This window comes from Aricia agestis, chromosome 6 (assembly GCF_905147365.1).
Source record: "Aricia agestis chromosome 6, ilAriAges1.1, whole genome shotgun sequence".
Classification (NCBI taxonomy): domain Eukaryota; kingdom Metazoa; phylum Arthropoda; class Insecta; order Lepidoptera; family Lycaenidae; genus Aricia; species Aricia agestis.
In genome coordinates, this window is record NC_056411.1 from 8685886 (window position 1) to 8708227 (window position 22342).

Sequence of the window (22342 nt, forward strand, 5' to 3'; positions counted from 1 at the left end):
TATTGGTAGTCATATTTGTAATAAGAAGTTATAATTCTATAATTATACTTTTGGGATCAATGTCTAGATACATCTACAAATGTATCTAAGATTGTCTACGTTGATAAAAGAATGGAACACATGGATAGCACCAAGTCCATCTAAGGTAAACTAAACTGCTACAAATATCAGAAATGTGTTTGTAGAGTATGTGATTACACGCTCAAATGGAGAAAATCGAGTTTAAAAACATAAGGTGTCATAAAATCGATAGAGCACGCGGCCAGTGCGAATATACTATGTAGACTGTAGTAGTCTGAAGCATCGTAAAACATTGCCAAGTTTCGTGAGCGAGATAGTATGCGAGCTGATACAAGTGCGAACTGCGAAGGCCAGCGGCACCGATATCGCCCGAATGCGCTCAACAAGTGAAGAGGGGAGGACGCAAAAGCATAACATGCACGGTGGCACGATCGCCAGGCACGTGCACTTCCCCCCTTGCCCCTCACCACCCGCCGACCCCGCACCGGCCCTCCCCCGCCCCGCCGCGCCCCGGTCAACGCGTAATCACAACGAGTCGCGACTCGCGCCGAGCTCCACCGCCCCGACGAACATCTCTCGTGTTCTGCTGCCTTAGTACTATAGTTCGTCTAGATAGTTCGCCTTGACAGTCAACGCTCGAAAAACAATGAACACCACGTAATTAACAAATAACAGAGGCCCTAGCCAAATTTACTTCGTCTTATTACGAAGAGACTAGTAGATTCTTTAACGCCAATGCAATACAGAACATTTTGCCCTAGCCAACAACCGGCGAACTTACGTTTCGGTGATTCCATAACGATTTTCTCTTTACCTTCGTTTGCCCCAAAATTGTCTTTGGTTTTGTTGTCCTGTCAAATGTCAACTGTTAAATTTCAACTGTCAAATGTCAACTGTCAGTATGAGTCGTGTTCGTTTCGTTTTTTAAATGTCAATGTCAGTGTTAGTGTCAGTGTCATGTTCTAAAATCTGACAGAAATTGAATGGTATTATATAACATGACACACTGACACTTATTTTTAACTTTGCGCATGCGCAATGTGCATTGAAAAACGAAACGAACACGACTATGGTCTCGGCTATAGACTTTATGACAAGGATTTTAGGATCACTTTCGCCATAACTCAGAGGTAAAATAACTTTGAAATGAGTTTGTTATGCCGCCAACTCAGACCGCGAATTTATTCCAATGTGAACGAGAAGTTTTTCGTGTTTTTTCTTCTCGTTAATTTATTTTCGATAGAAATTAAAATGAACGTGCAAAACAAGTAACGAACAGTATATATATTTAACAGAATACATGGAGACGTAAGTAAATTTCACAGTTGTAGTTACTACATTGATGCCTACGATGATGTTGAAAACTTATATTTTATTAAATATTTTGCTTAAATGGTTTAGTGGTAGTGATAAAACTTACTATGTATCAATATTCAATTGTACACTTACGAAAGGATCAAGCTAATGGCATGAGGTATTAAGAGATAATAAAAGGTTTGTGATTTCAGTCTAGTTCCTTCAGACTAACCCTGAGGCATGATCCCTGTGCAATGGGCAAACCATGAACTTAATATTATTATCATGTGTAGGAATGTGATGCATATTAGATGATACTAGTTAGTAGTTCATAATATTTGTTGCTTAAATACTGAAAACCTTTATTCTATTAAATGTATTGCAGTAATGGAGATTTATCCAGGCCCGTTGGTGGTGCCCAAGGGCGCCTTCGATCTGAAAGGCTATGGGACACCCTGACCCATAGCCTTAATGCCATAGGCAATGGCTCAACAAAAACAACCAAAAAGTGGAAAAAAGTAAGTTTTAAATATAGGTTTTTAAAATGTTATAAGTAGATTTTAAGCCAGATTAAGTAAGTATTTTATTTCAATGAGAAGGTATGTAAGTAAGTATTCATTTGGTAAAATATGTTTTATACATTTGATCATTTGTAAGTAGGTATTAAATGTTTGATAATATGAACCAATAATAATTTGTATAAATTCCTTCATAATACTAGAATCCTTAGTATTTTTTACATTGCAAATAAATCAGTTACAAAGCAGTATACATGCTGCTTTTTTTCACTACAGTGAAAGTAATTCAATTGTTAATTTGCAAGGTTTTATTTCAAAGTATTTTAAAACAAATTTAGAAACAAAGTACTTAATTTGAAATCTTGATTAAAGCTTTGTACCTTAAATGTAGCTGGGGGCTAGGTATTACAAAGCTTTTTAAAAAAACAAACTCAATTCCATGTACTTAATAATTGTAATTTTTATTTCATCACAGACTTTCATGATAATTTTTTTTCATCAGAATACATCATTTACTTAATAATATTATAATATATTTAGTCATAATATTAATCTTTAATCTTTTATTAAAGAAGAATTGTTTCTTATGTTTTAGATTGGTTTTAAGTTAATACAAATAAAGAATTTCTTACTCTATACTACTTCTTGATAAGAAAGAAATAAATGTTTTTCAAAGTTATAATTAAAAAAAAACATGTATTTCATTTTTCATAGGTTTGGGCAGATCTAAAGTCAAAAACTAAGAAGAAGGGGCTTAGAATCCGCCTAGCTGCCAATGGCACAGGCGGTGGGCCACATGATGGTCAGTCGCTGTCGGCACTTGATCTCAGAGTGCTGGCTATCATGGGCCTACTGGCTGTCCAAGGCCAAGAGGCTGTCCAAGAGCTGGGTTTTACCGTAAGTGATTAAAATATTAATTTGTTTCTATAATAAATTACTTTAAATGGATAATATTATATTATGTATGGTCAATGTATGAAAATATTTTCATTGATAAAACTTTTTCATTTATTTTTTTCCAGAACATTAATCTCATTGAAAGACCTGTAGACATCCAGGCAGAGCCAGCCAACATAGAGCAAATTTTTGTAAATGGTATGTGTTTTTGACTAATTTTATCAATACAATTAAACCCAATGAAACTATTTATCTTTTATAATACTTTCATACACTGTTTATTTTTTTGCAGAATACTCCCACCACCATCACCACAATCACCACAGATGATGTCGACGGAAGACATACAATATAATATAATAGAGCCAACTAATCCAAGACCATCTACATCCACGGGGAGGCCCGCCGATGTAGGCGGTCCTAGATTAGTACCATCAGCACCTGCGGAAATAACATATACTTCCCGTCATTTGTCTTTGTAAAAAGCAGAATATAAACCTAGTTTTGTATCAGACTTTATATTTAGATTTCTATGTGTTATTGGAAAAGTTAAATAATCAAATAAAACAATATATTTTTAATAAATATTTTATTACTCTGTTTCATAAGTAAGTAATACTTGATCAAGAAACTGGGCAGGGGGATCAATATGATCTTGATGCCTTGCCGAGCCTAAAGACCATAAAATAGTCATAATATGAGCGCAGCAAAGTCCTGAATGTGTTCTGCATTAAAACTATGAATCGGTTGCTGGATATTACTAAGTACCTCCCAATTATCATTATATAAATGGAAGGAACAAATCCTACAGTTTTGTGGTACATAAAAATAATCAGTGAATAATTTTATTCTCAGCCACTTAGGAGCAGCCAGTCTTTGGGTTGAATGACAATCAGGATAAAAACAAAACTGTTGAGAACCTGAAGCTCTAGTGTACATTGGCAAGATTATACTGGGTTGGTTATTGTTGGGATGTCTTACTTCAGTGGAACAAGTAGCAGCTCGGTCAATTTTTTGCCAGCATGGATGACAGATTTTATCAGATCCATGTAACTGTAAAGAAAAATCAATATCAAAAGTCTTGAAAAGCTAGTTTGTTTGTATTTCACTATTATAATTCACAATACTGCACATTTATTTAGCCTCAGATTTAAAAGTTGTGGGACAAATCATAAAATAAATGGAGTCCGACCATACACAAAACTGACCACTAGACCGATTTTGATAAAATCTGAAACTGTTTTAGAGCTGTTTAAATGGATTTTGACACTTGGGAACGTGCACAAAACTGAAACTCCGAACTTGAATAAAGAACTCAAGACCAACATTTGAATTACAATACCTATAGTAAAATTACTTAAGTACATTTTCTTTTTCTTACCTTAATTTGGAGAGGTATTTCGTTGGTTCCCTTTAAAATATTTGCCCTGCGCAAATCCATACACAAACTTGTGTAGGAGGCTTTGTCAAGACGGAAATTTTGTGTGAATAGAAGTTCCGGCATGTCTTCTATTCTCTCTAATTGCCGTCTTAGCAAAAGCCTCCTCCTGCGCCTGTCCGATATGGTGTGGTGGTGCGCGGTCCACAGCAAGCGTAATGCATGCATATTAATTAGTACTTGAGTATGTTTTTAACAAGAAGTAAGAACCATTGATCGGCAGCCACACACAATTTACAGCTGAATGCACGCCATTTTGTTCTTCAACGCGATAACACCGCCTTTTTAACAATCGTTTGTGACGAAAAAGAAAAGATACGAAAACGCTAGCGATTAGTGGCATTTGTGTGTGTTGTCTAGGACTTTCTATACAAAAAGCTAAGGGGCACTTCTTTATCGCAATAAAGAAGATGAACAGTGATATCGCTTTCGTCCAACTTGTAATTTGGCTACCAATGGTGTACACGATTACGACAAGAGACTCATGATAACGAACGCTTATGTCATTTCCATACATTTTTGGTTGACGATTCTATAACGAAGCGATCAAGAATTCATCTTGGCTAAGGCCTCAGAATTGCTATTGATAATTATTGTTATGCTATGTAACCATTACATAGAGGAGTTAAGTTTTGTAAGCCGCTCTATCTCAGTATGCGGCAACGAATACAACGTTATAACTTATAACAAGTACCACAGAATCACTTACTGTCAGTGCACAGAATACATATTATAAGTACGAAGTATTAGTACAAGTACGAAGTATTAGTACAAGTACGAAGTATCCATAATCCAAATATCCTTCTATCAAATAGAAACAGAATAAAACCTATCTCTACCACCTTTGATACATTAAATAGTAATTTGATTACATTATAGTATTAGCTATCAATTAAATATGAGTTACCTACTCATACTAAAATTATCGTAATAATTACTATAATAGTTACGTTGTAAATCTACGGTATTTAGTGAAAAACAATCTCATCTTACTCAAATCTTACAGTGAAAGAAAATAAGTGCTCCACAAACCATTGTATAAATGGAAAAACCAAAACCAAAATGAGTAAATTAAAAAACGACAAAATATCAAGATAAGTTCTGATTCAGTGACTATCCAACAGTGATATCCGGTATCCAAACTAAAGTCGTATAGTAAGACTACTACAGTTTACCAATTGTATTTAGATAAACATTAAACCTAGATAATAATCACATAAGTAATATAGAAAAATATAGAAACAAGGACAAACGTTTAGACTCGTTATGTTGAGACTATAAGAGCGTCAAGAGATAAAACTGGTGTTATTAATTTAAAAAAAAACTGTCGTCTTTTTCTATATTCCAATCCCATTAATTGTTATACAATGAATGTAGCTCTGTGAGTTTTAAACAATTACTTTTACGTAAACATACACATTACACACGTGTTTGACATTTGAGCAGCCTCTTATGTAAGTACTAACTTGTAACTCGCTTTTATAATATTGTATTGACCGCGCTTTCCTACATAGTTATATTGTTCCTAGTAACAGACTATAATACGACTCTTTGTATCTCTGTGATATTTTTATAGAAATAAAACACAGAAATTCGGTGCTACAATCACGATGACGATCTTCTTAAAGTAAAAAAAAAATTAACTACTAAAAGTTAGTCACTTTGTAATTTTTCAGTGATCAATTGATCATATTGTATTTTATGCAGATTGTAATCATTAATCAATTAACATTATAATTTTATAAGAATACCGAGAATTATAATATTCCTCAACAAAATATTAAACTTAGGTATTAGTTGGTACTACTAATATATATTCTGTGGTATTAGTAGCACTTGTAGTTAGACATCTATCCAAGATATCATAAATAACCAACTTAAAATAGTTTGAATATGTTTTGTTTTTGATAACATTGTCTAATAGTACGGAAGCCCTAGAACATTTTTTTTTTTATTACTATCATGCAAATTTTTTGTGAGTAGCTTCATTTTGATAAGACAAACAACATTTTTATCTGCGAAAAATCTTGAAAGCGGTAGCTAACAGAAATAGAAAGGATTTCATACTTTGACTTGATGGTCCTAAAATATGGATTGTTCTATTTGTAGGACAATGTTACTCTTAAAAAATATAACTATTAACCTATCAATATACTTACAAAAAATCAGGGTTCCGTTTTAGGGTTCAGTAGTCAACCAAGTTTTGTTGATTACAGAACCCTATAATGGAACCTTAACGAGCTGATTTTTTGTATATATATATAGATTAATAGTCATATAATTTAAGAGTAACATTGTCCTACAAATATAACAGTCCATATTTTAGGAGATAGAAAGGAGTTCAAATATGAAATCCTTTCTATCTCTTTTAGCTACCACTTTTGATATTTTTCGCAAATAAAAAATATGTTGTTCGTTTTATCAAAATGAATTTACTCACAAAAATTAGCTTAATAGTAATAAAAAAAATGTTTTAGGGCTCCGCGACTATAACCTATTATTGTCCATATTATAATGTACATCTAATGGCATGTTGCAAACGTAGAGCTAGGGCCTAGGAGCCTATCAATTACTGTAATAAAGGTAGTGTATGATGTATCACACCATGTTGTGTGTGTTAGTAGTATCACACTAACACAACGTAGTGTGATATGACGCGTATTAGTCCTACTACAAGTCATAATGTAATCTACAATGTAAACTTAAAACAAACCAGCTAGCTCGAACAATATTTCTGAGTCACTTGTTCTAGAACACGCATTGAAATCAATCTCACTACGAGCTGCTAGAATAGTTTTATGCAGGGCACTGAAATTACAAGTCACGACAGTAAAATGCAATAAAAATAATTAGTATCTAACTTTACAACTACATAGAACATAAGAGTAAGTATCAAGGATTAACTAAAAGTCTTGTCTTATTTTTTATTTTCATCGTATTGTTGAGCAAAATAGTGTTTATGACACTTTTAATATTATGGAGTTATTTTAACACCATCTTAACTTAGTCCTAAATATCTACTTTATGACTGACTACCAGCTCAAATTAAACATTATAATGGTTTCCAACTTTTTTAAAGAATGGGGGATTTTGCCGACATAAGTAAGTTTAATTTCCTTAATATTATCGCGAGTAACAAATTTTATGATTTGTAGGTACTGATGTTAATAATTTTATTTCTAACTTTATGTATCCGTAATGATGTAGCTCTATGATTCTCTACATTTCATATTTATCTTGTACAATATATCTCTATAATAACTTAACCAAATGTAGCTCCGCCTACGAATAATAAAAACTATCGTAGAGCTCCGCATAATATTTTATCACCAATTATTTGAGTTTAATACATTTAACATTATACAGGTTGCAATGAAACCTACCGGCCATTTTTGTTTTTGCAATTGCAATTGGCACGTGTCACTTATATTTTAAGCAAATATAATTTAAGTTATACGTGGGAGAGCCATGCTTCGGCACGAATGGGCCGGCTCGACCGGAGAAATACCACGTTCTCACAAAAAACCGGCGTGAAACAGCGCTTGCGCTGTGTTTCGCCGAGTGAGTGAGTTTACCGGAGGCCCAATCCCCTATTCCCTACCCTACCCTATTCCCGTCCCTTCCCATCCCTACCCTTCCCTATTCCCTCTTAAAAGGCCGGCAACGCACCTGCAGCTCTTCTGATGCTGCGAGTGTCCATGGGCGACGGAAGTTGCTTTCCATCAGGTGACCCGTTTGCTCGTTTGCCCCCTTATCTCATAAAAATATATATATATATATATATATACAAACGTATATTACTCTACATATTACGTTATTTTTAGGTTTGATCTCATAAATAACCACTTGAGGGCTCGTACATGGATGTAGTTCATCTATAAGCGATATTTGCAAAGGAATAAGTTTAGTTATGAATCAATTTCGAGATGTTAATTTTTTAGTTGTAAATTTTACACTGTGTTTTTAAATAGGAAAAAACGATCATTATATTACTTGTTATTATTGTGTCTATTCAAAATATTATAAAATAAGACCTATTCTTTAAATTAAAAAAAAACGGATATTGAGCCGTTGTTTTTACCATTTTAACGACATTTAAATGTCGTTAAAATGGTAAAAATTAACAACTGCTCAATATCCGGGTAATTATGACCCACCATGCAGTTGTTGTTCCTATTTTATACCAGGCAGACGCCGGGTTAAATGATCAAACAAATGAGTTTTAAAGAACTTTTTTGTTCTAAATTTACTATTTGGGAGGTAAACAATTGAAATAGAGAATAGACTTTATATTAGTTTTTTTAATAAAAATACGTAATTAAAAATAACTAAAAACTGTTTCTGACTTTAAATGTTGTTTTAGCAAGAAATAGGTTGAATGGTATATAATTATGCCAAATATGGTATATAATTATGCCAAATAAATCGTTGTAAATATCTGTTTTACTACTTATTATTCAACATTACACTTAAAAAAATAACCGTATTAACATTTTACATCTATTACTTTGTCACTTTTAACGCAATTAGGAAAAATATGACTTATGACTTATGAGGTTTTTGAAATGACCGATTAAATTGTATTTTTAAGTTTGTCTAAAAACTCTTTATTAAAGTGTGATAGTAGGTGATAGTACATTATAGGTATCAAGTTGATTCCAGAAGTGTATCATCCAACTTTAGTAAAGAGGTTTTAAGCACAATTATTATACACACTATCAACACGGTATTTTATTCCACAAGTCTTCACGTTACTCTACAAAAAACTTGTTAATATGTATTTTATATTTCGATATTTTGTGAGCATCTACACATTATAAATATCACAGCACATAAATATTTAATTCACGGCGTAATTTTCGTGAGCGCTTCTGTTGCTACGGCATCGCTACGGGTGCTACGCCGTTTATATTAATCATAAAAATCTATAATTACGGCGCATATATTTACGATGTGTATATTTTATAACTCAAAGATAAAGTACAACTTGGTATCGCAATAGTAATCTATATCTATATAAATAAAAACTAGCTATTTGACCGAGCTTTGCTCGGTATTCGATAAAACACGAATAAAATGACATTTTCTAAAAATGATTCCTAGCTAGATCGATTTATCGCCCCCGAAACCCCCTATATACTAAATTTCACGAAAATCGTTGGAGCCGATTCCGAGATTCCAATTATATATTTATATACAAGAATTGCTCGTTTAAAGATATAAGATAAGATATATCCCTTGGTCACGACATCACGCGTAAACGGCTGGACCGATTTCACTAATTATTTTTTGATGTGTTTGTTATTATCAGGAGAAGGATCTCATGACAGATTTTTTTTTAAATTGCACGGCAAATTAGAAAATTTAAGAATTATTATTTCTAATCTAATATTTGCGCTCTGGGCAATAAGTATATACAGACTTTTTTAATGTAACATTATGACATTTGACATAGAATTTACAGAATGCATTTTTTGTGCGACGGGATGGCGATGGAAGTTGCAATGGTGTCATACTTATTTAGTCACTTTAATAAAATGATGGGCGAAATCGGAAATACTTTATATGGCAAAACAATGTTTGCCGGGACAGCTAGTAGCTAATTATTCCTGATGCTGTAAAAATATCGAGGAGTCAGTAGTGCACACTCAGCTCCTTGTACCGACAATGGCTCACATGAGCCTCGGTCGAATGTTGATTCTCAAATGTTATAAATTGCGAAATCAATTAAATAACCTTCAAACATTGTTGCGTAAAATAACAAAATACTTTCAGAATGTTGTCTGTCTCATAATATTAGTAGCGCAAAAACCGATGATTGGTTGGTGTTTTTATCTCTAAAATGTTTATTTATAACGAGTCTATTGAATCGAAAAGTATCTTGATTGTCGTAGCGTTATTATAATACTCAATGAAAGAAATAATAGAGGAGATACACCTAAATATCGAATGTAAACACGACTTTCAATATGTTAAATAGTTTGTCGGGGCAAAAAATATGTTACAAAACTTAAACGACAAATCGTAATATTTTTACAGTAACTTCTACAGACTACTAGCAAAAAAGATTGTTACCTTTGTCATGGACTAATTGATAGCCATCGACTATGCAATATTCGATAGTCGGGTCTTTTGTTTAGACTTTAGCCAGTTATCGCGAGTCATTAGGGCAGCTCGGGGAGGGGGAGGGCGGCCGGAGATAAGAGAGGGAAGACGGCCCGGCAGGCGGCGGAGGAGCGAGCCACTCGCTAATTGTCGGCTGCAGCGGGCGCGCACGTGGGCCGCGCCGCGCAGGTGCTGCCGACCTCCTATTATCTCGTCTCGCCGGCCGAGGTCGTCATGATAACGAAGGCTATTTTCGACTGCTACCGGATACTCTACGGTCGGGACGGTCGCGAACGCACCCGCGGCTGGCTTCCGACTCCCCTAGAAGGCGGCGACCCGAGGGCGAGTCGGAGTCGTCGCACGTCACTCTATCGAACGGTCACTCCGGCGAAGGGCGAAAACGACCGGTGACGGGGCACTCCACGCTACGACTGAGCGATCGGCGAGGACGGAGTGCCGACGTATGACACGTCTCGGAGGGAGGAGGCGGGAGGCGCGCGACCTCCGCGGCCCCGGCCCGCGCCCCGCGCCGGTGAAACCGCCGCCCGACGAAATCGCGCGGAAAGGCGAGGGGGGAGGAGGACGCACGCGGTTGAGCGCAACACGCGCTGCACCGTCTCGGCTTTACATAACGCTGCACGGCCACCGCGCCGCGCTGGCCGCTCGCGACACTATTGAGGTCGCGCCGAGCCGCCGAACACCTCCAGAATTTAAAGAGCTGCGTAGTTTCGAATGTCGAAACGGCAGCAATTCGCACGATGACGTGTCCGAGCTCTCGGTCGGCCGCCGCTTCGCCAGCCGAGTCACTGAACCTCGACGCTCGCTGGCGAATAAGGTGAATGAAACATTGCAATCGAATCATGCGGCGCTAGCGACGCGCGACGCTCCTGACGTAGGCGTGCTATTTGTCGGCGTAGTTTTGCTTTCTAATTAGAAACTACCGAAAAGCATCGTGCTATACTACATAAGATCGTTCGTAACGTACGCCAAACACTGCTCGGTTTCTACATAGTAGAGTTAGTAGTTAGTACTTAAACATGAAAAAAGAAATGCTTCTATTCATTGCAATATAAATTCTAACGCGCGACGCGGCGATAACATATTTTGCATACTATTCTTAAACTTCATAAAACTTCGTGGCTAGCCTACTCTACTACTAGCCTCTCAGTATCCAGAAAAATAGTATACTTACCTTATGTTGAGCATTTCGACTTTACATTTTATGAAAACGCTCCCTCAACTTAAATGACCTTAGACGGAGCTAGGACTTCAAAATCCTCGGTTCCTGTTCCCAGCATTTCCTGAGCGTAATCAATAAGAAATTATAAGCTTGTGGTGCAATGCAATGCTCAATGCATAGTGCAATGCTCAATGCATGCTCTAGTCTCTACATAAATGACTGCAAGATGCTATTTGCTTCTTTGGCTTTCTGAGTTACTATGAACAACTGATGGGGAAAATTTCGATGATTGATTAATCTAAGAGTCTGTTTTAGGGTTCCGTACCCAAAGGGTAATAAAATCGGTCAAGTGCGAGTCGGACTCGCGCACGAAGGGTTCCGTATCATTTTGTAGAAAAAAAGGCCAAAAATTGTGTTTTTTGTATGGGAGCCCCCCTTAATTATTTATTTTATTTGAATATTATTATTAATTATTAAAATGCACATATATTTAAGGCCTTTGTGAAAATTTCAAGTGCCTACCGCTTATCATTATTGATTACGAGCAAAAAAGGCGTAAAAAATCACGTTTGCTGTATGGGAAGCCCTTCTTAAATATTAATATTATTTTGTTTTTTTATATTTTGTTGTATTTGTACATAATCTGTGAATCTCCAGGCTGTATCTCAAGAACCGCTATAGCTAGACTTTTAAAATTTCACAAATGATTTGATAAATCGAATTATTGCGAAAATTCTAGGGATTTCGCGAAAACACGGATTTTTTTATGTTGTTGTTAACAACATAAAATGAAATTTAAATGAATGAAATAATTACTTAATAATAATGCCCATACAAAAAACACATTTTTCAGCCTATATTTGCTCTATTGTGGTACGGAACCCTTCGTGCGTGAGTCAAACTCGCACTTGGCCGATTTTTCATTTTTATTTATTACACGCACATTATTATTTTGACAGCACCGGGTATTTGTTAGACGTAAGTACCTAGTCTGAGGCCTGAGCTCAAGAAACACAACATCCACATGTGTCAAGAGTCAAGACAAACATTATAATATTATATTTCGAGCTTACTTTTTAAGAGGTCTAAGCTTAGGTTACTTGTTTGCTATACAGAGTTGGTTTCATTATAAAACTTATATTCATTAGAAATCTACATATTACTACATTTTCTACATTTAACCCTCATTAAACTTTTATAACCGGGAGGAAGAAATGCTAAAAATGAATGTCCACTGGCGATGCAGGAGCGGCCCAGGCGGAGGGGGGCGCATGCGCGCGGCGTGACCTTGGCGGTGCAGCGTGCAGCCCGGGCCGCAAACACTCTGGGGCCCCCGCGCCCCCCTGCGGACCTCTGTGGCCCCCGCGGCCCCCCGCGACCCGCCACCTGCCCAGCGCTCGTCTAACAGGTTACATCTGACCTATGTAGCTGCATCTCACTTCTTCCCTCTCTGTACGACTAGATTCTAAGTTAGCATTCCGTTTCCTCCCACAGATGCCCACATTTTTAAGGCCTTGGTTCTACAGTTTGCATAAATCAAAGGACATAGTTCCGGCGCGGCACATGATCCATCACTGCTCACTTCCGTTTTTCCGACATTATAAAATATTTCTATACATATTCGGCAAAGTCAAAAATAATCAAAAGGGAGAAAAGGGTAATTTTCCTTCCTTTCTGCACGACCAAAATTTTAAGCGAGTCTAATATCTTGGGCAGTTCGCTTTCAGCCACCGACTCTACACCTGAGCTATACCTGAATTTTCATTTTTCACTCATTTGGTCCTATTACTCCTATTGGAATTTTAGCAACTTCAGGAACTGGCTACAACTATTCTACATCGTATAATGACTAAACTTAAGGGTGTATCCATTAACTCACTAGGTATTTATGTTTTCCTTTTTCCTCGACGCTTTTACTAAGACTGGAACCATTTTAGTTAACCCGAGTGCCGTAGCCCGTAAGTACACAGCCCTCGGGCCTCGGCTCTACTTAAAACCTGTGATAAAACCAGTGTAGCGCCTACAACGGATTTAGATATTTTTGCCACTCATATGAACTCTACGCCAACGACATAGGAACCAGTATTAAAAACTCCGAGGTAAATTTAACTACGAACAGATAATACACGTGTCCACCGACAAGCCAAGGCCAAAAAATAAATTGGCAACTCTGCAATTCACGATCTTATTTAAACGTACGAAAGCATATTTTACCAATCGGAAAAAGGTTTGTCTATATTTTTTATACCTTTTTATTGACGTCTTGTTTGTAAACTATCTTTCTTGTAGGTACCTATATAACTCGTCCTACGTAAATCTGAGTATCCCGTTGAAGCACCATACTTTTCAGCAATAATAGGATAGTAGTAGATGATAGTAGATGTCTCGATGCACGGCCGTTAATCCAGAGCCTAAACCACCATACAATATTTCATCAATATCAGTTCAATAGCAAATGGTAGAGTAGCAAAAACTACGAATAATAAAAACTAAGCAAAAGTCTATCCATTCTTGCGTCCAACCAGGATTATACTATTTCAGATTTATTACAGTACACTATAGGACAGATCTAATAATTCGCGTCGTAACCACGATTTTTTCGTGACTTTGTTGACGTGAATTATCCCATGGACCCAAGAGTATCTTCATACAAAATTTTCTCAAAACCGTAACGGGAGTTTAAAATTATATTAAAGAAGTATCAGAACCGTATAATGACAAACAGAATATACTTTAGCATTTATAACATTAGTTATGGATGTTAACCGTGGTTTAACCCATGTTTAACATAACGACTTTCCACCAGGTAAAAGAAAAAAAGCGCGCATAAATAAGAGTCTGCAATTTACAAGCAGCTTATCGATCTCAGATTTCATGGTAAATTAAGTCAGAATATTATTAGGATCTGATTTTTAAGGGTTCCGTATAGTACTGTCGCAAATACCTAAGATTTAGTTTTGTTATGGCCATCTGTCTTTGGAGTTTGGTCTAGCGTGGAAACTGGTGATAATATTATAATGATATAGCACGGATACGCGTACGTACTATGACGGCAAAGGAATAAATATTTTTATATACGCCTAACGCCATTTGGATTTTGGATACTTTTTTTATAATAGTACGCTATTATATTATAGTTCCTGAAAGACACTTGGCCAGTGTTTGTAGATGTATAAGAGAATTCCTACTTCCACAAATAATATATAACCGATTGATATTAGAAAATGATTTTTCTACTAACCAATCATTAGGTGTCTCTAGCATTTTCCCAATAAATTAGAAGTTAAGTAATGTGCAAGTTTTTCTGTAGCCCTTATAATTTAGCCACTTTGAAACCTAAAGAAAAATCAAAACAATGAAGTGGCAAGTACTAAGAAGGTGAAAAGCACTCCTTTTTGTCACCTAAAAAAGTCTCTACCTTACCTACTACATTTTCAAGAGGGCTTCTTGAAGATGTCTCAGGAACTCTATTGACTTTTAATGAACTTACAATTAGGGATTGCAATCCGGAAAACCGGATCCGGAAATTCGCCGGATCCGGTATCATTTTAAGGTTACCGGATCCGGTCCCAATATACCGGATCCGGAGACCGGATCCGGTGCTATTAATTGGTAGCAAACTGATATGGTCGTTGCATGAAATAGGTGTTTCAAATACGTTACGCGTGGTGTTTAAGCTTTATCTTGTTTTTTATGATAATATTTTGCTGATAATAAAGCGAATTAGTATTTAGTACACTAGTGTCTTAATAGAAGCTGTAAGGGCCTTACAGCCATAAGCAGCTTTATTAGAAGTAGTTTACCAGGTGACGCTTTGGTGGTCACACTTTGGTTCACTCCTCGCGTCGTGTCCCTCATAATTGCTGAAGGTCGTGATTCCCCTTTATGAGTTTAGAGGTGACCACATTATGCCATCTGTGGCGATCCTTGGCAGAATGGAGGGCGTCATGAAGGCGGCTCGTATCTCGTAATATCATCTCGCTATTAACTACAGCTAAGTCTTAATTATTTTCTTGATGTCTATAATTCTTTGCATTGATTTGGGTCAAAACTAAATTTTGTATATTTATGATTTATTTTTATGAACAACCCACATATAAGTTGACTGAGCCACAGAGGCCACCGCGTTGGTAGCTCAAGCCCCCCTACCTTGCTTGAGCTACCGTCTAAACTACTAGACTACTAGTCGCGGGTTCGAATCCCGCCAACGGAACAAAAAAAGTTTTCAATGTTCCCGGGTCTGGATGTGTATTAAATATGTTTATGATTTAATAAAAATCTTAAATATATGTATAGTATAAAAGTATTAAATATATTTCCGTTGTCTGGTACCTGTAACACAAGTCCTTTAGGTACTTAGCACGGGGCCAGACTGACGTGGTGTGAAGCGTCCATAGATATTATTATTATAAGTTTAATAATAACTCAATTATTTTGAACTAATAGAGCTTTTGTGGCCTAGTGGGTAGACGTATGATTCGCACTCGAGAGGGTGCTGATTCGATCCCGGGTGGAGGCATGAACTAATGAGACATTTTTAGATCTCAATTGCATAATACGGAAGCTCGTACGGAAACATCGTGAGGAAGCTCTCACATGGTTTGGTCCCAGACGTACTCCTCTGGACTAGGCCGACTATGTTGCGAGAATGCCGTATATTATATTCTTAGGCAACTATACGCATATTTGAAATCATGTTCGAATTACTACGGTATATGAAAAGTGGTTATTTCGGTTTGAAAAAAAATTTGTTATCTACAATACAACAGATGTAAATGCCTTGTTTTTAAACTAAAATGCAAAAATTAGGATGATTTTTACTTTTTTTCTTCAGTTTCCGGTCCGGTTTTTTCATCAATCCGGTCAGATCCGGCCGGACCCGGCCGGATTGATGGGAATCCGGTCAAATCCGGTCCGGATTGAAAATGACGCCGGATTGCAATCCCTACTTACAATCAATAATTTCAGAACGTATTGCGTAAAAAATAGAAGAAAATTAAGAAAAAGGAGGAAAATTGTGAACTTTATCGTTCAGTAAAACTCAACTCAAATTATAATTTTAAAAAGCTAACGGACCAACTGGACTGTTTTTATATCCATACATTTGCTACTTTAAAACGTGACAGTAATTTGTAAATCAAATACTAAACCAAAAGGCATAGCTTATGATAATCGATTGAAAAATATTCTTTGACCATGGATAATCTCGCTGGTAAAAGCAAATTCAAAATCAAATACTTTATTTGCAAACCAAGTATACAAACAAATTTAATGTAAGTAAAAACTTAGTGCCTTGTGCAGGCGCTTGCTTAAAGAAAATTTTAAATAGTTATATTTATATAATATTGTATATAGCTTATACATTTTGTAATATAAGGTTGGGTCGCCTAAGATCGGATGTGACATAAGATCGGATGCATGGAATAACTCACAAACTAGGCAATATTTTCTACTGCTGGCAACACTACTAGATCCGCCATTTTATCCTGCCCCTCTCCTCACACTGTGGCCGGCCAGCGACCAGACGGGACGTGCACACAAGTGATTCGGCAGAAAAGGTGTATTTTGTGAGAAAAATCATCGATCCGATCTTACCTACAAAACTTTGATGGCTCATTGTGGTGAGTACTTTCATTTTACTATTGTAATTAATTATTTTGGGGCAGAATTAGCGAATAATCTTTCGATCTGTATACTTTGATTATGCCTAGGACGTTCACAGCCCAAGATCCGGTCTTCCCTCTACATGCCGAAGATCGGACTATATCCGAAATAGTCAGTGGTTCTCAAGTGTTCAAGCCCACTATATTGAAATATAAGAAAAAACTCAAGATAGAGATGATACAAAATATCCAGACAAGAAAGAATATAAGTCAAAAAAGAGAATTAATATAATTTCATCGGTTCCAGTGACTCCCGAAGAATCAGCTTTCGCTAAATATTCAATACGAAACCTAAAAATTATCGATCCCAACAGTGACCTCCACAATCCAAATCCAAACAAATCCTTTGCAGGCATCCAAATAAAAGGAGAAAAACAGGTAAACACAACTGAACATCCGAAACAGCCAACCCTCTACGATGTTGGTGACACAGTACTTACCAGATATTTAAAAAAAAATTGGAATTATTATGTAGGTACAATTAAAAGAGTGGACACGAAAGAGAAAAAATATACTATCTCATTTCATAGAGCTGTTGGAAAGAATGAAAATGTGATGTTTGTTGTCCCTAAGCGAATAGATGAAGACTATGTTCCTGAAGAAAACATAGTAAAAACGATTGAGTTACTGCAGATAAAGGAGAATCCTCTTCAGTATGTACTGCTGAATGATGAAGATAGCGTTTATTTTTAGTTTAAGTAAACTATGCCTGTAACTACTTACCAAAAATTGCAATAATACGTTAAATTTTATGATAAGAATTTTACTATTTAGATTTTATTTTTGTTAACACTAGTTTGTGCCAAAGTTGACAAAGTATGCTGAATCTGTAGGCTAGCTACATTTTAATTTTTACCAGTTATCTGAGGGTATATAAAAAGACTGTTAATTTTTTGAGACTGATAGTTAAAAGGTATATTTTTTTATAAGAGTAATAATTATTTGTTTTTTTTGTACAACTTTCCAAATAAAATTGATTAACCTATCAGGTAGTTTTTATTTCTATTGTAATAGGTCCTATTACAATGCCCACACTTATTATTATTTTATGCATCACAATTTTAATGAAAGTAATATTTGTAAGTCAGTCCTGACTCCTGAGTAGTACCTTTCTCAGATTACAAGTTAAAAAAATAATTTAGAAACTAAAATATGTGCTTTTATATATTGTTTATATCTACTATCTAATGACGCTATGACTATCCAATCTAAGGTATGTGTACCTTTTCATTATTTATTCCTAAGACTCGAAGGATAAAAGTTTGAGAAACTTAATTAGGATGAGGAGGGAAGACCGGACTATAAAAACGCAAAAAAAAAGAAAAAGAATCGTATGTGTCAAATCTTTTGAGTAATTTTTGACCGGATCATTGATAAATTTATGGACGTAAGTCCGGATGTTTTCCTAATGTGTACTTTATTATTAAACGTATAGAACTGAAGATACCACATAGTCCGATCTTCGGCTGAAATGTTTTTTTCTTCACTATGGTAAGTTGAAAAAGTCTGCTTTTTAAACGCTTAATTTGCTTAGAAAAATATCATCTAGCGCAAACCAAAAATTAGGGGTTAAACAATATTTCTTTGTCATCAATTTACAGAAGACCGCAAAAGAAAAACGAAATCGAATCAAGAGAAATAAAATAAAAATGCAGCACCTCTAAAATTTTCGGCTAACGCGTCCGATCTTAGGCGACCCAACCTTATTATATCTTATTTATATAGAATTTATGTTTCGCATAGAAAACACTTCTTTTGAAAAATTAATCATCAGCAACTTCATTTATATTTTACTAGAAGTCGCCCGCAACTCGGTTGCGCCAAAATTCGTTTACCGCACGGGAACTGTACATTTTTTCGGGATAAAAAGTAAAAAAAACTTTGCCTGTGTTATGTAATATATTGTATAATGTTACATTCCAAAGCACGTCATGAATTAATACTCTGACAAAGTTACGCTCGTGTGAACGAAGTAGGAATTTTCTACGAAACTGAATGCAGCAGAATTTCTACCGACCGAAATTCTGCGATTCACGACTCACAAAATTACGCTCGTTTGGCCTCAGCCCTCACCCTTAGTTTATTTAAGTTAGCTACGAAATAGATCGAAGGTTACATTAGTTTTTCAAAGTTAAATCTAACTAAGGTTCACTCGGCGTAAATTGATGTGACATGACTCATGAGTCACGACTCACGACTTTAGCCAGCGGTAGAGTACAGTATTCAAGTCATACTTTTTCCCAGAAGTAATAACATAAGTATATAACATGAAATAATATCGATGATAGATTTTCTCGTTCGACAAAGAAGCATCGCTTAAAACATTTCCTCCAGGGAGGGAACTTATTTGCAACTTCTCTGATGTTGTGAGTGTCCGTGGGCGACGGTAGTAGCTTTCTATTGGGTGATCTATTTGCCCCTACGATATTGTCTATTGCTCTCTACATCCTATGCCATGTCAGAAATTTTACGTACTTACTTTACTTTTTTAGATAGTTTTATGAACTTCTATGAGGGTTCGGATTTTAAATTAGATAATTATACATTTAAAACTAACGTTATGCAGTGTTCGAAATTTATTAGAACGTACTCTTTTTTACATAGTTTTAATTCGGATTTTAAATGTTAGACCACAGAGTATACGGCCTTAGTGTCGGCGGTATCTGCAGTGTCCTCTGATCGTCGTAGATAGTGAGGTCACGCAATACCTTTCACTCCGCAGCCTTGTGCGAGTACGTTTGTTCATCATTCGGATGTTTTTCGTGCTACATATTTAGATTCTACTTTACTAGCATTCAGTTACCAACTTGGAATAAGAATGTATGTTGTATTTCACCAAATCTACCAAAATATTACTATTTATATTGTAAGTAGTAGATCTTCTACTAGTTTAATATTATCTTTATAAATGGCAAAGGCTAGAAGTATGAAACTTTGAATTTCGCATACGATTTTGAATGTAGAGGCATCCACTAAGATTTTTTTGATTCTACCACAGAATACATATTATTAGTGATTCTACTACTAAGATAACCCCCTTATAATAATTACGGTTTGTATGTACCATCGAGGAAATTGATTCCTAGGCAGTTGACGGACCTACGTCATTTGGTCGGCGTCAATGTTAGCTGTGATCGGTCGGATAGGTGTGTCCGCCATCTACCTAGGAATCAACTTCTCTGATAGAACATGGAATACTATATTCACGCGGGCGAAACCACGGGAAGGCAAGTAATTCATAAAACGGATGTATCATGTACCGTACATTGTACAGTCATCGATTCATCACTTGTCGACTTTATTTCTTCAGAGACAAGGTTTACAAGTACAATAATTTAGCTGGCAACCGTACAGTAGTGGCGTGGACATTTGTACCAGACTGCCAGGCTTCAGAAATCACTGCATAGGTGTTACATTACGCTGTAAGTATTTCAACACCTTATCAAACAAAGACTAATTTATCAACAAAAGAAAAAACTTGTTCCATTTGACTCAGGTGAAATGTAAAAACACGTGTGGCGAGCTCAGCAAATGATGTGAACGTATAATTGGGCTATATTTAAAAAAAATAAAACGAAGAAAAATCTTTATAAGAAATCAGAGTATAAAAAATTTGGAAAGAGAAGTATACTTATATAATATTATAGATTGTAGAGTACTAGTTGTTAAACTAATATGTATTCTGTGGTACTAGCACCAAACTTGTAGTAACTAAGTAGCAGCTCTGAAAGACGAAAATTTTTTTTCACTTTTGTATGGGCAAGGGCCCGAGCGTCACGAGTTTTCCCATACAAAAGTGAAAAAAAATTTTTGGTCTTTCAATGTTGCTACTTTCACAGTGAACTCTCTACAAGGAACACATACACACCCTAAAGTATTATCACTTATTTTTGTTACACCCTGTAGTATTACGCAAAGTTCGGAGCAGAGGATCAACTACCACGGTATAACAATATAATATTGCTATACTGTGATACTACACACGGTAAATAATCCGACCATAATCCGATATGCTGCACCAAAGATCTCTAAACATATTATGCTGCACACATCATGTCAGAATATTGACAGAAATGTTGTCAAAATTTTTTGTTTACTGTTTTACTGTCCATGCTGTCGCTGCATCTAGCGTGAACATATTGCAATATTGATATCAAATAATGCATAGGCAAATAGATTTAGTTAATAGGTTACTATATTATAATAAATGTAATATGCAATATGTCTGTACTTCAACTGCTGACTCTACATTGTCATTTGTCATCATCACCGAGTCAACGCGACGTGATTAATGTTATAGTACCTGGATGACCGAGCTTTGCTCGGTATAGCAAACACTCATTGACTTCGTGTTACTTAATAACGCCATCTGCTGGTCGTTAAAACAATTAGTTGCTCACCTAATAGTATTATTATTCGCCAATAGATGTCAGGAAGAGTCATATTTTTCAGTTTATCGATTATCGATAAAACACGAATAAAAAGACATTTTCTGAGAATGATTCCTAGCTAGATCGATTTATCGCCCCCGAAACCCCCTATATACTAAATTTCATGAAAATCGTTGGAGCCGATTCCGAGATTCCAATTATATATATATATACAAGAATTGCTCGTTTAAAGATATAAGATTAGAATCGTCACAATATTATGTTATAATATGAGCCTGTCTTATCAATACTGATATTGATGATTGATAGAAGTAATGTACGAGCTACGGCAGAGTGTCAGGAGTTTAGAAATACTGTACGTAGACAACACTAGGGTTGAATTAGTTGTATAGGTATCTGAAGATAACAGGATAATGAGTACCATAATGCTTTTATCCTTAGCACTTTTGTAGAGGTATATTATGCCATAGATAGCATAAAAATTTTACGGCGCATGTATGGTATGAGTTGGTTTTAGAAGTACTCTCTACTTTATATTTTTATTTAATATGTTATCCACATTCTTAACTTTAGAGCTCTAACTTCTATTCTATTTCAATTTTCAGTAATATAAGAGTAATAACTATATTATAGAAATGTATGTATGTATTTAGTAGATTCTTATTATAGGCTGATCCTATTAGCATTAATACATAGGCAACATTATTCCTTATTTGTATATTTTGTAAATACCCACAGTGTTTACAGACGTTATAGTTAGAAAATGTTTTTTCCTTGTCTGATAAGTTAAAATGCTCTTAACAGACAAGTACAAAATCAATAAGTATTATCTC

At 35.7% G+C, this 22342-nt stretch overlaps 2 protein-coding genes across 4 annotated transcripts in view; one reads left to right on the plus strand and one right to left on the minus strand.

Moving 5' to 3' along the window:
- The window catches only part of LOC121728410 (max-binding protein MNT-like), a 32186-nt gene extending 21368 nt beyond the window's left edge, over positions 1-10818 (minus strand). The window contains exon 1 of one of the 2 annotated variants that reach the window (XM_042116586.1): positions 10246-10818. The gene's annotated coding sequence lies outside the window, so the exon portion shown is untranslated. The remainder of the gene's footprint in view (positions 1-10245) is intronic. The other variant, XM_042116587.1, reaches the window with a different exon arrangement.
- LOC121728413 lies at positions 1045-3235 on the plus strand. Of its 2 annotated transcripts, none has more exons than XM_042116593.1 (5): positions 1045-1151; positions 1703-1835; positions 2550-2732; positions 2858-2930; positions 3025-3235. In XM_042116593.1, exons 1-5 carry the CDS (start codon positions 1060-1062, stop codon positions 3060-3062), a joined length of 519 nt encoding a protein of 172 aa, XP_041972527.1. In that variant the 5' UTR covers positions 1045-1059; the 3' UTR covers positions 3063-3235. The 2 variants fall into 2 exon arrangements, with proteins under 2 accessions (XP_041972527.1, XP_041972528.1); XM_042116594.1 differs by lacking the exon at positions 1045-1151 and adding an exon at positions 1268-1329.
- Positions 10819-22342: the final 11524 nt, after the last annotated feature.

Coding starts and splice junctions, on each gene's coding strand:
- LOC121728413 (XM_042116593.1), top strand. CDS start 1,060: ATGTGCATTGAAAAACGAAACGAACACGACTATGGTCTCGGCTATAGA. Junction 1,152..1,702: donor ACTTTCGCCATAACTCAGAG/GTAAAATAACTT, acceptor AATGTATTGCAG/TAATGGAGATTTATCCAGGC. Junction 2,931..3,024: donor AGAGCAAATTTTTGTAAATG/GTATGTGTTTTT, acceptor ATTTTTTTGCAG/AATACTCCCACCACCATCAC.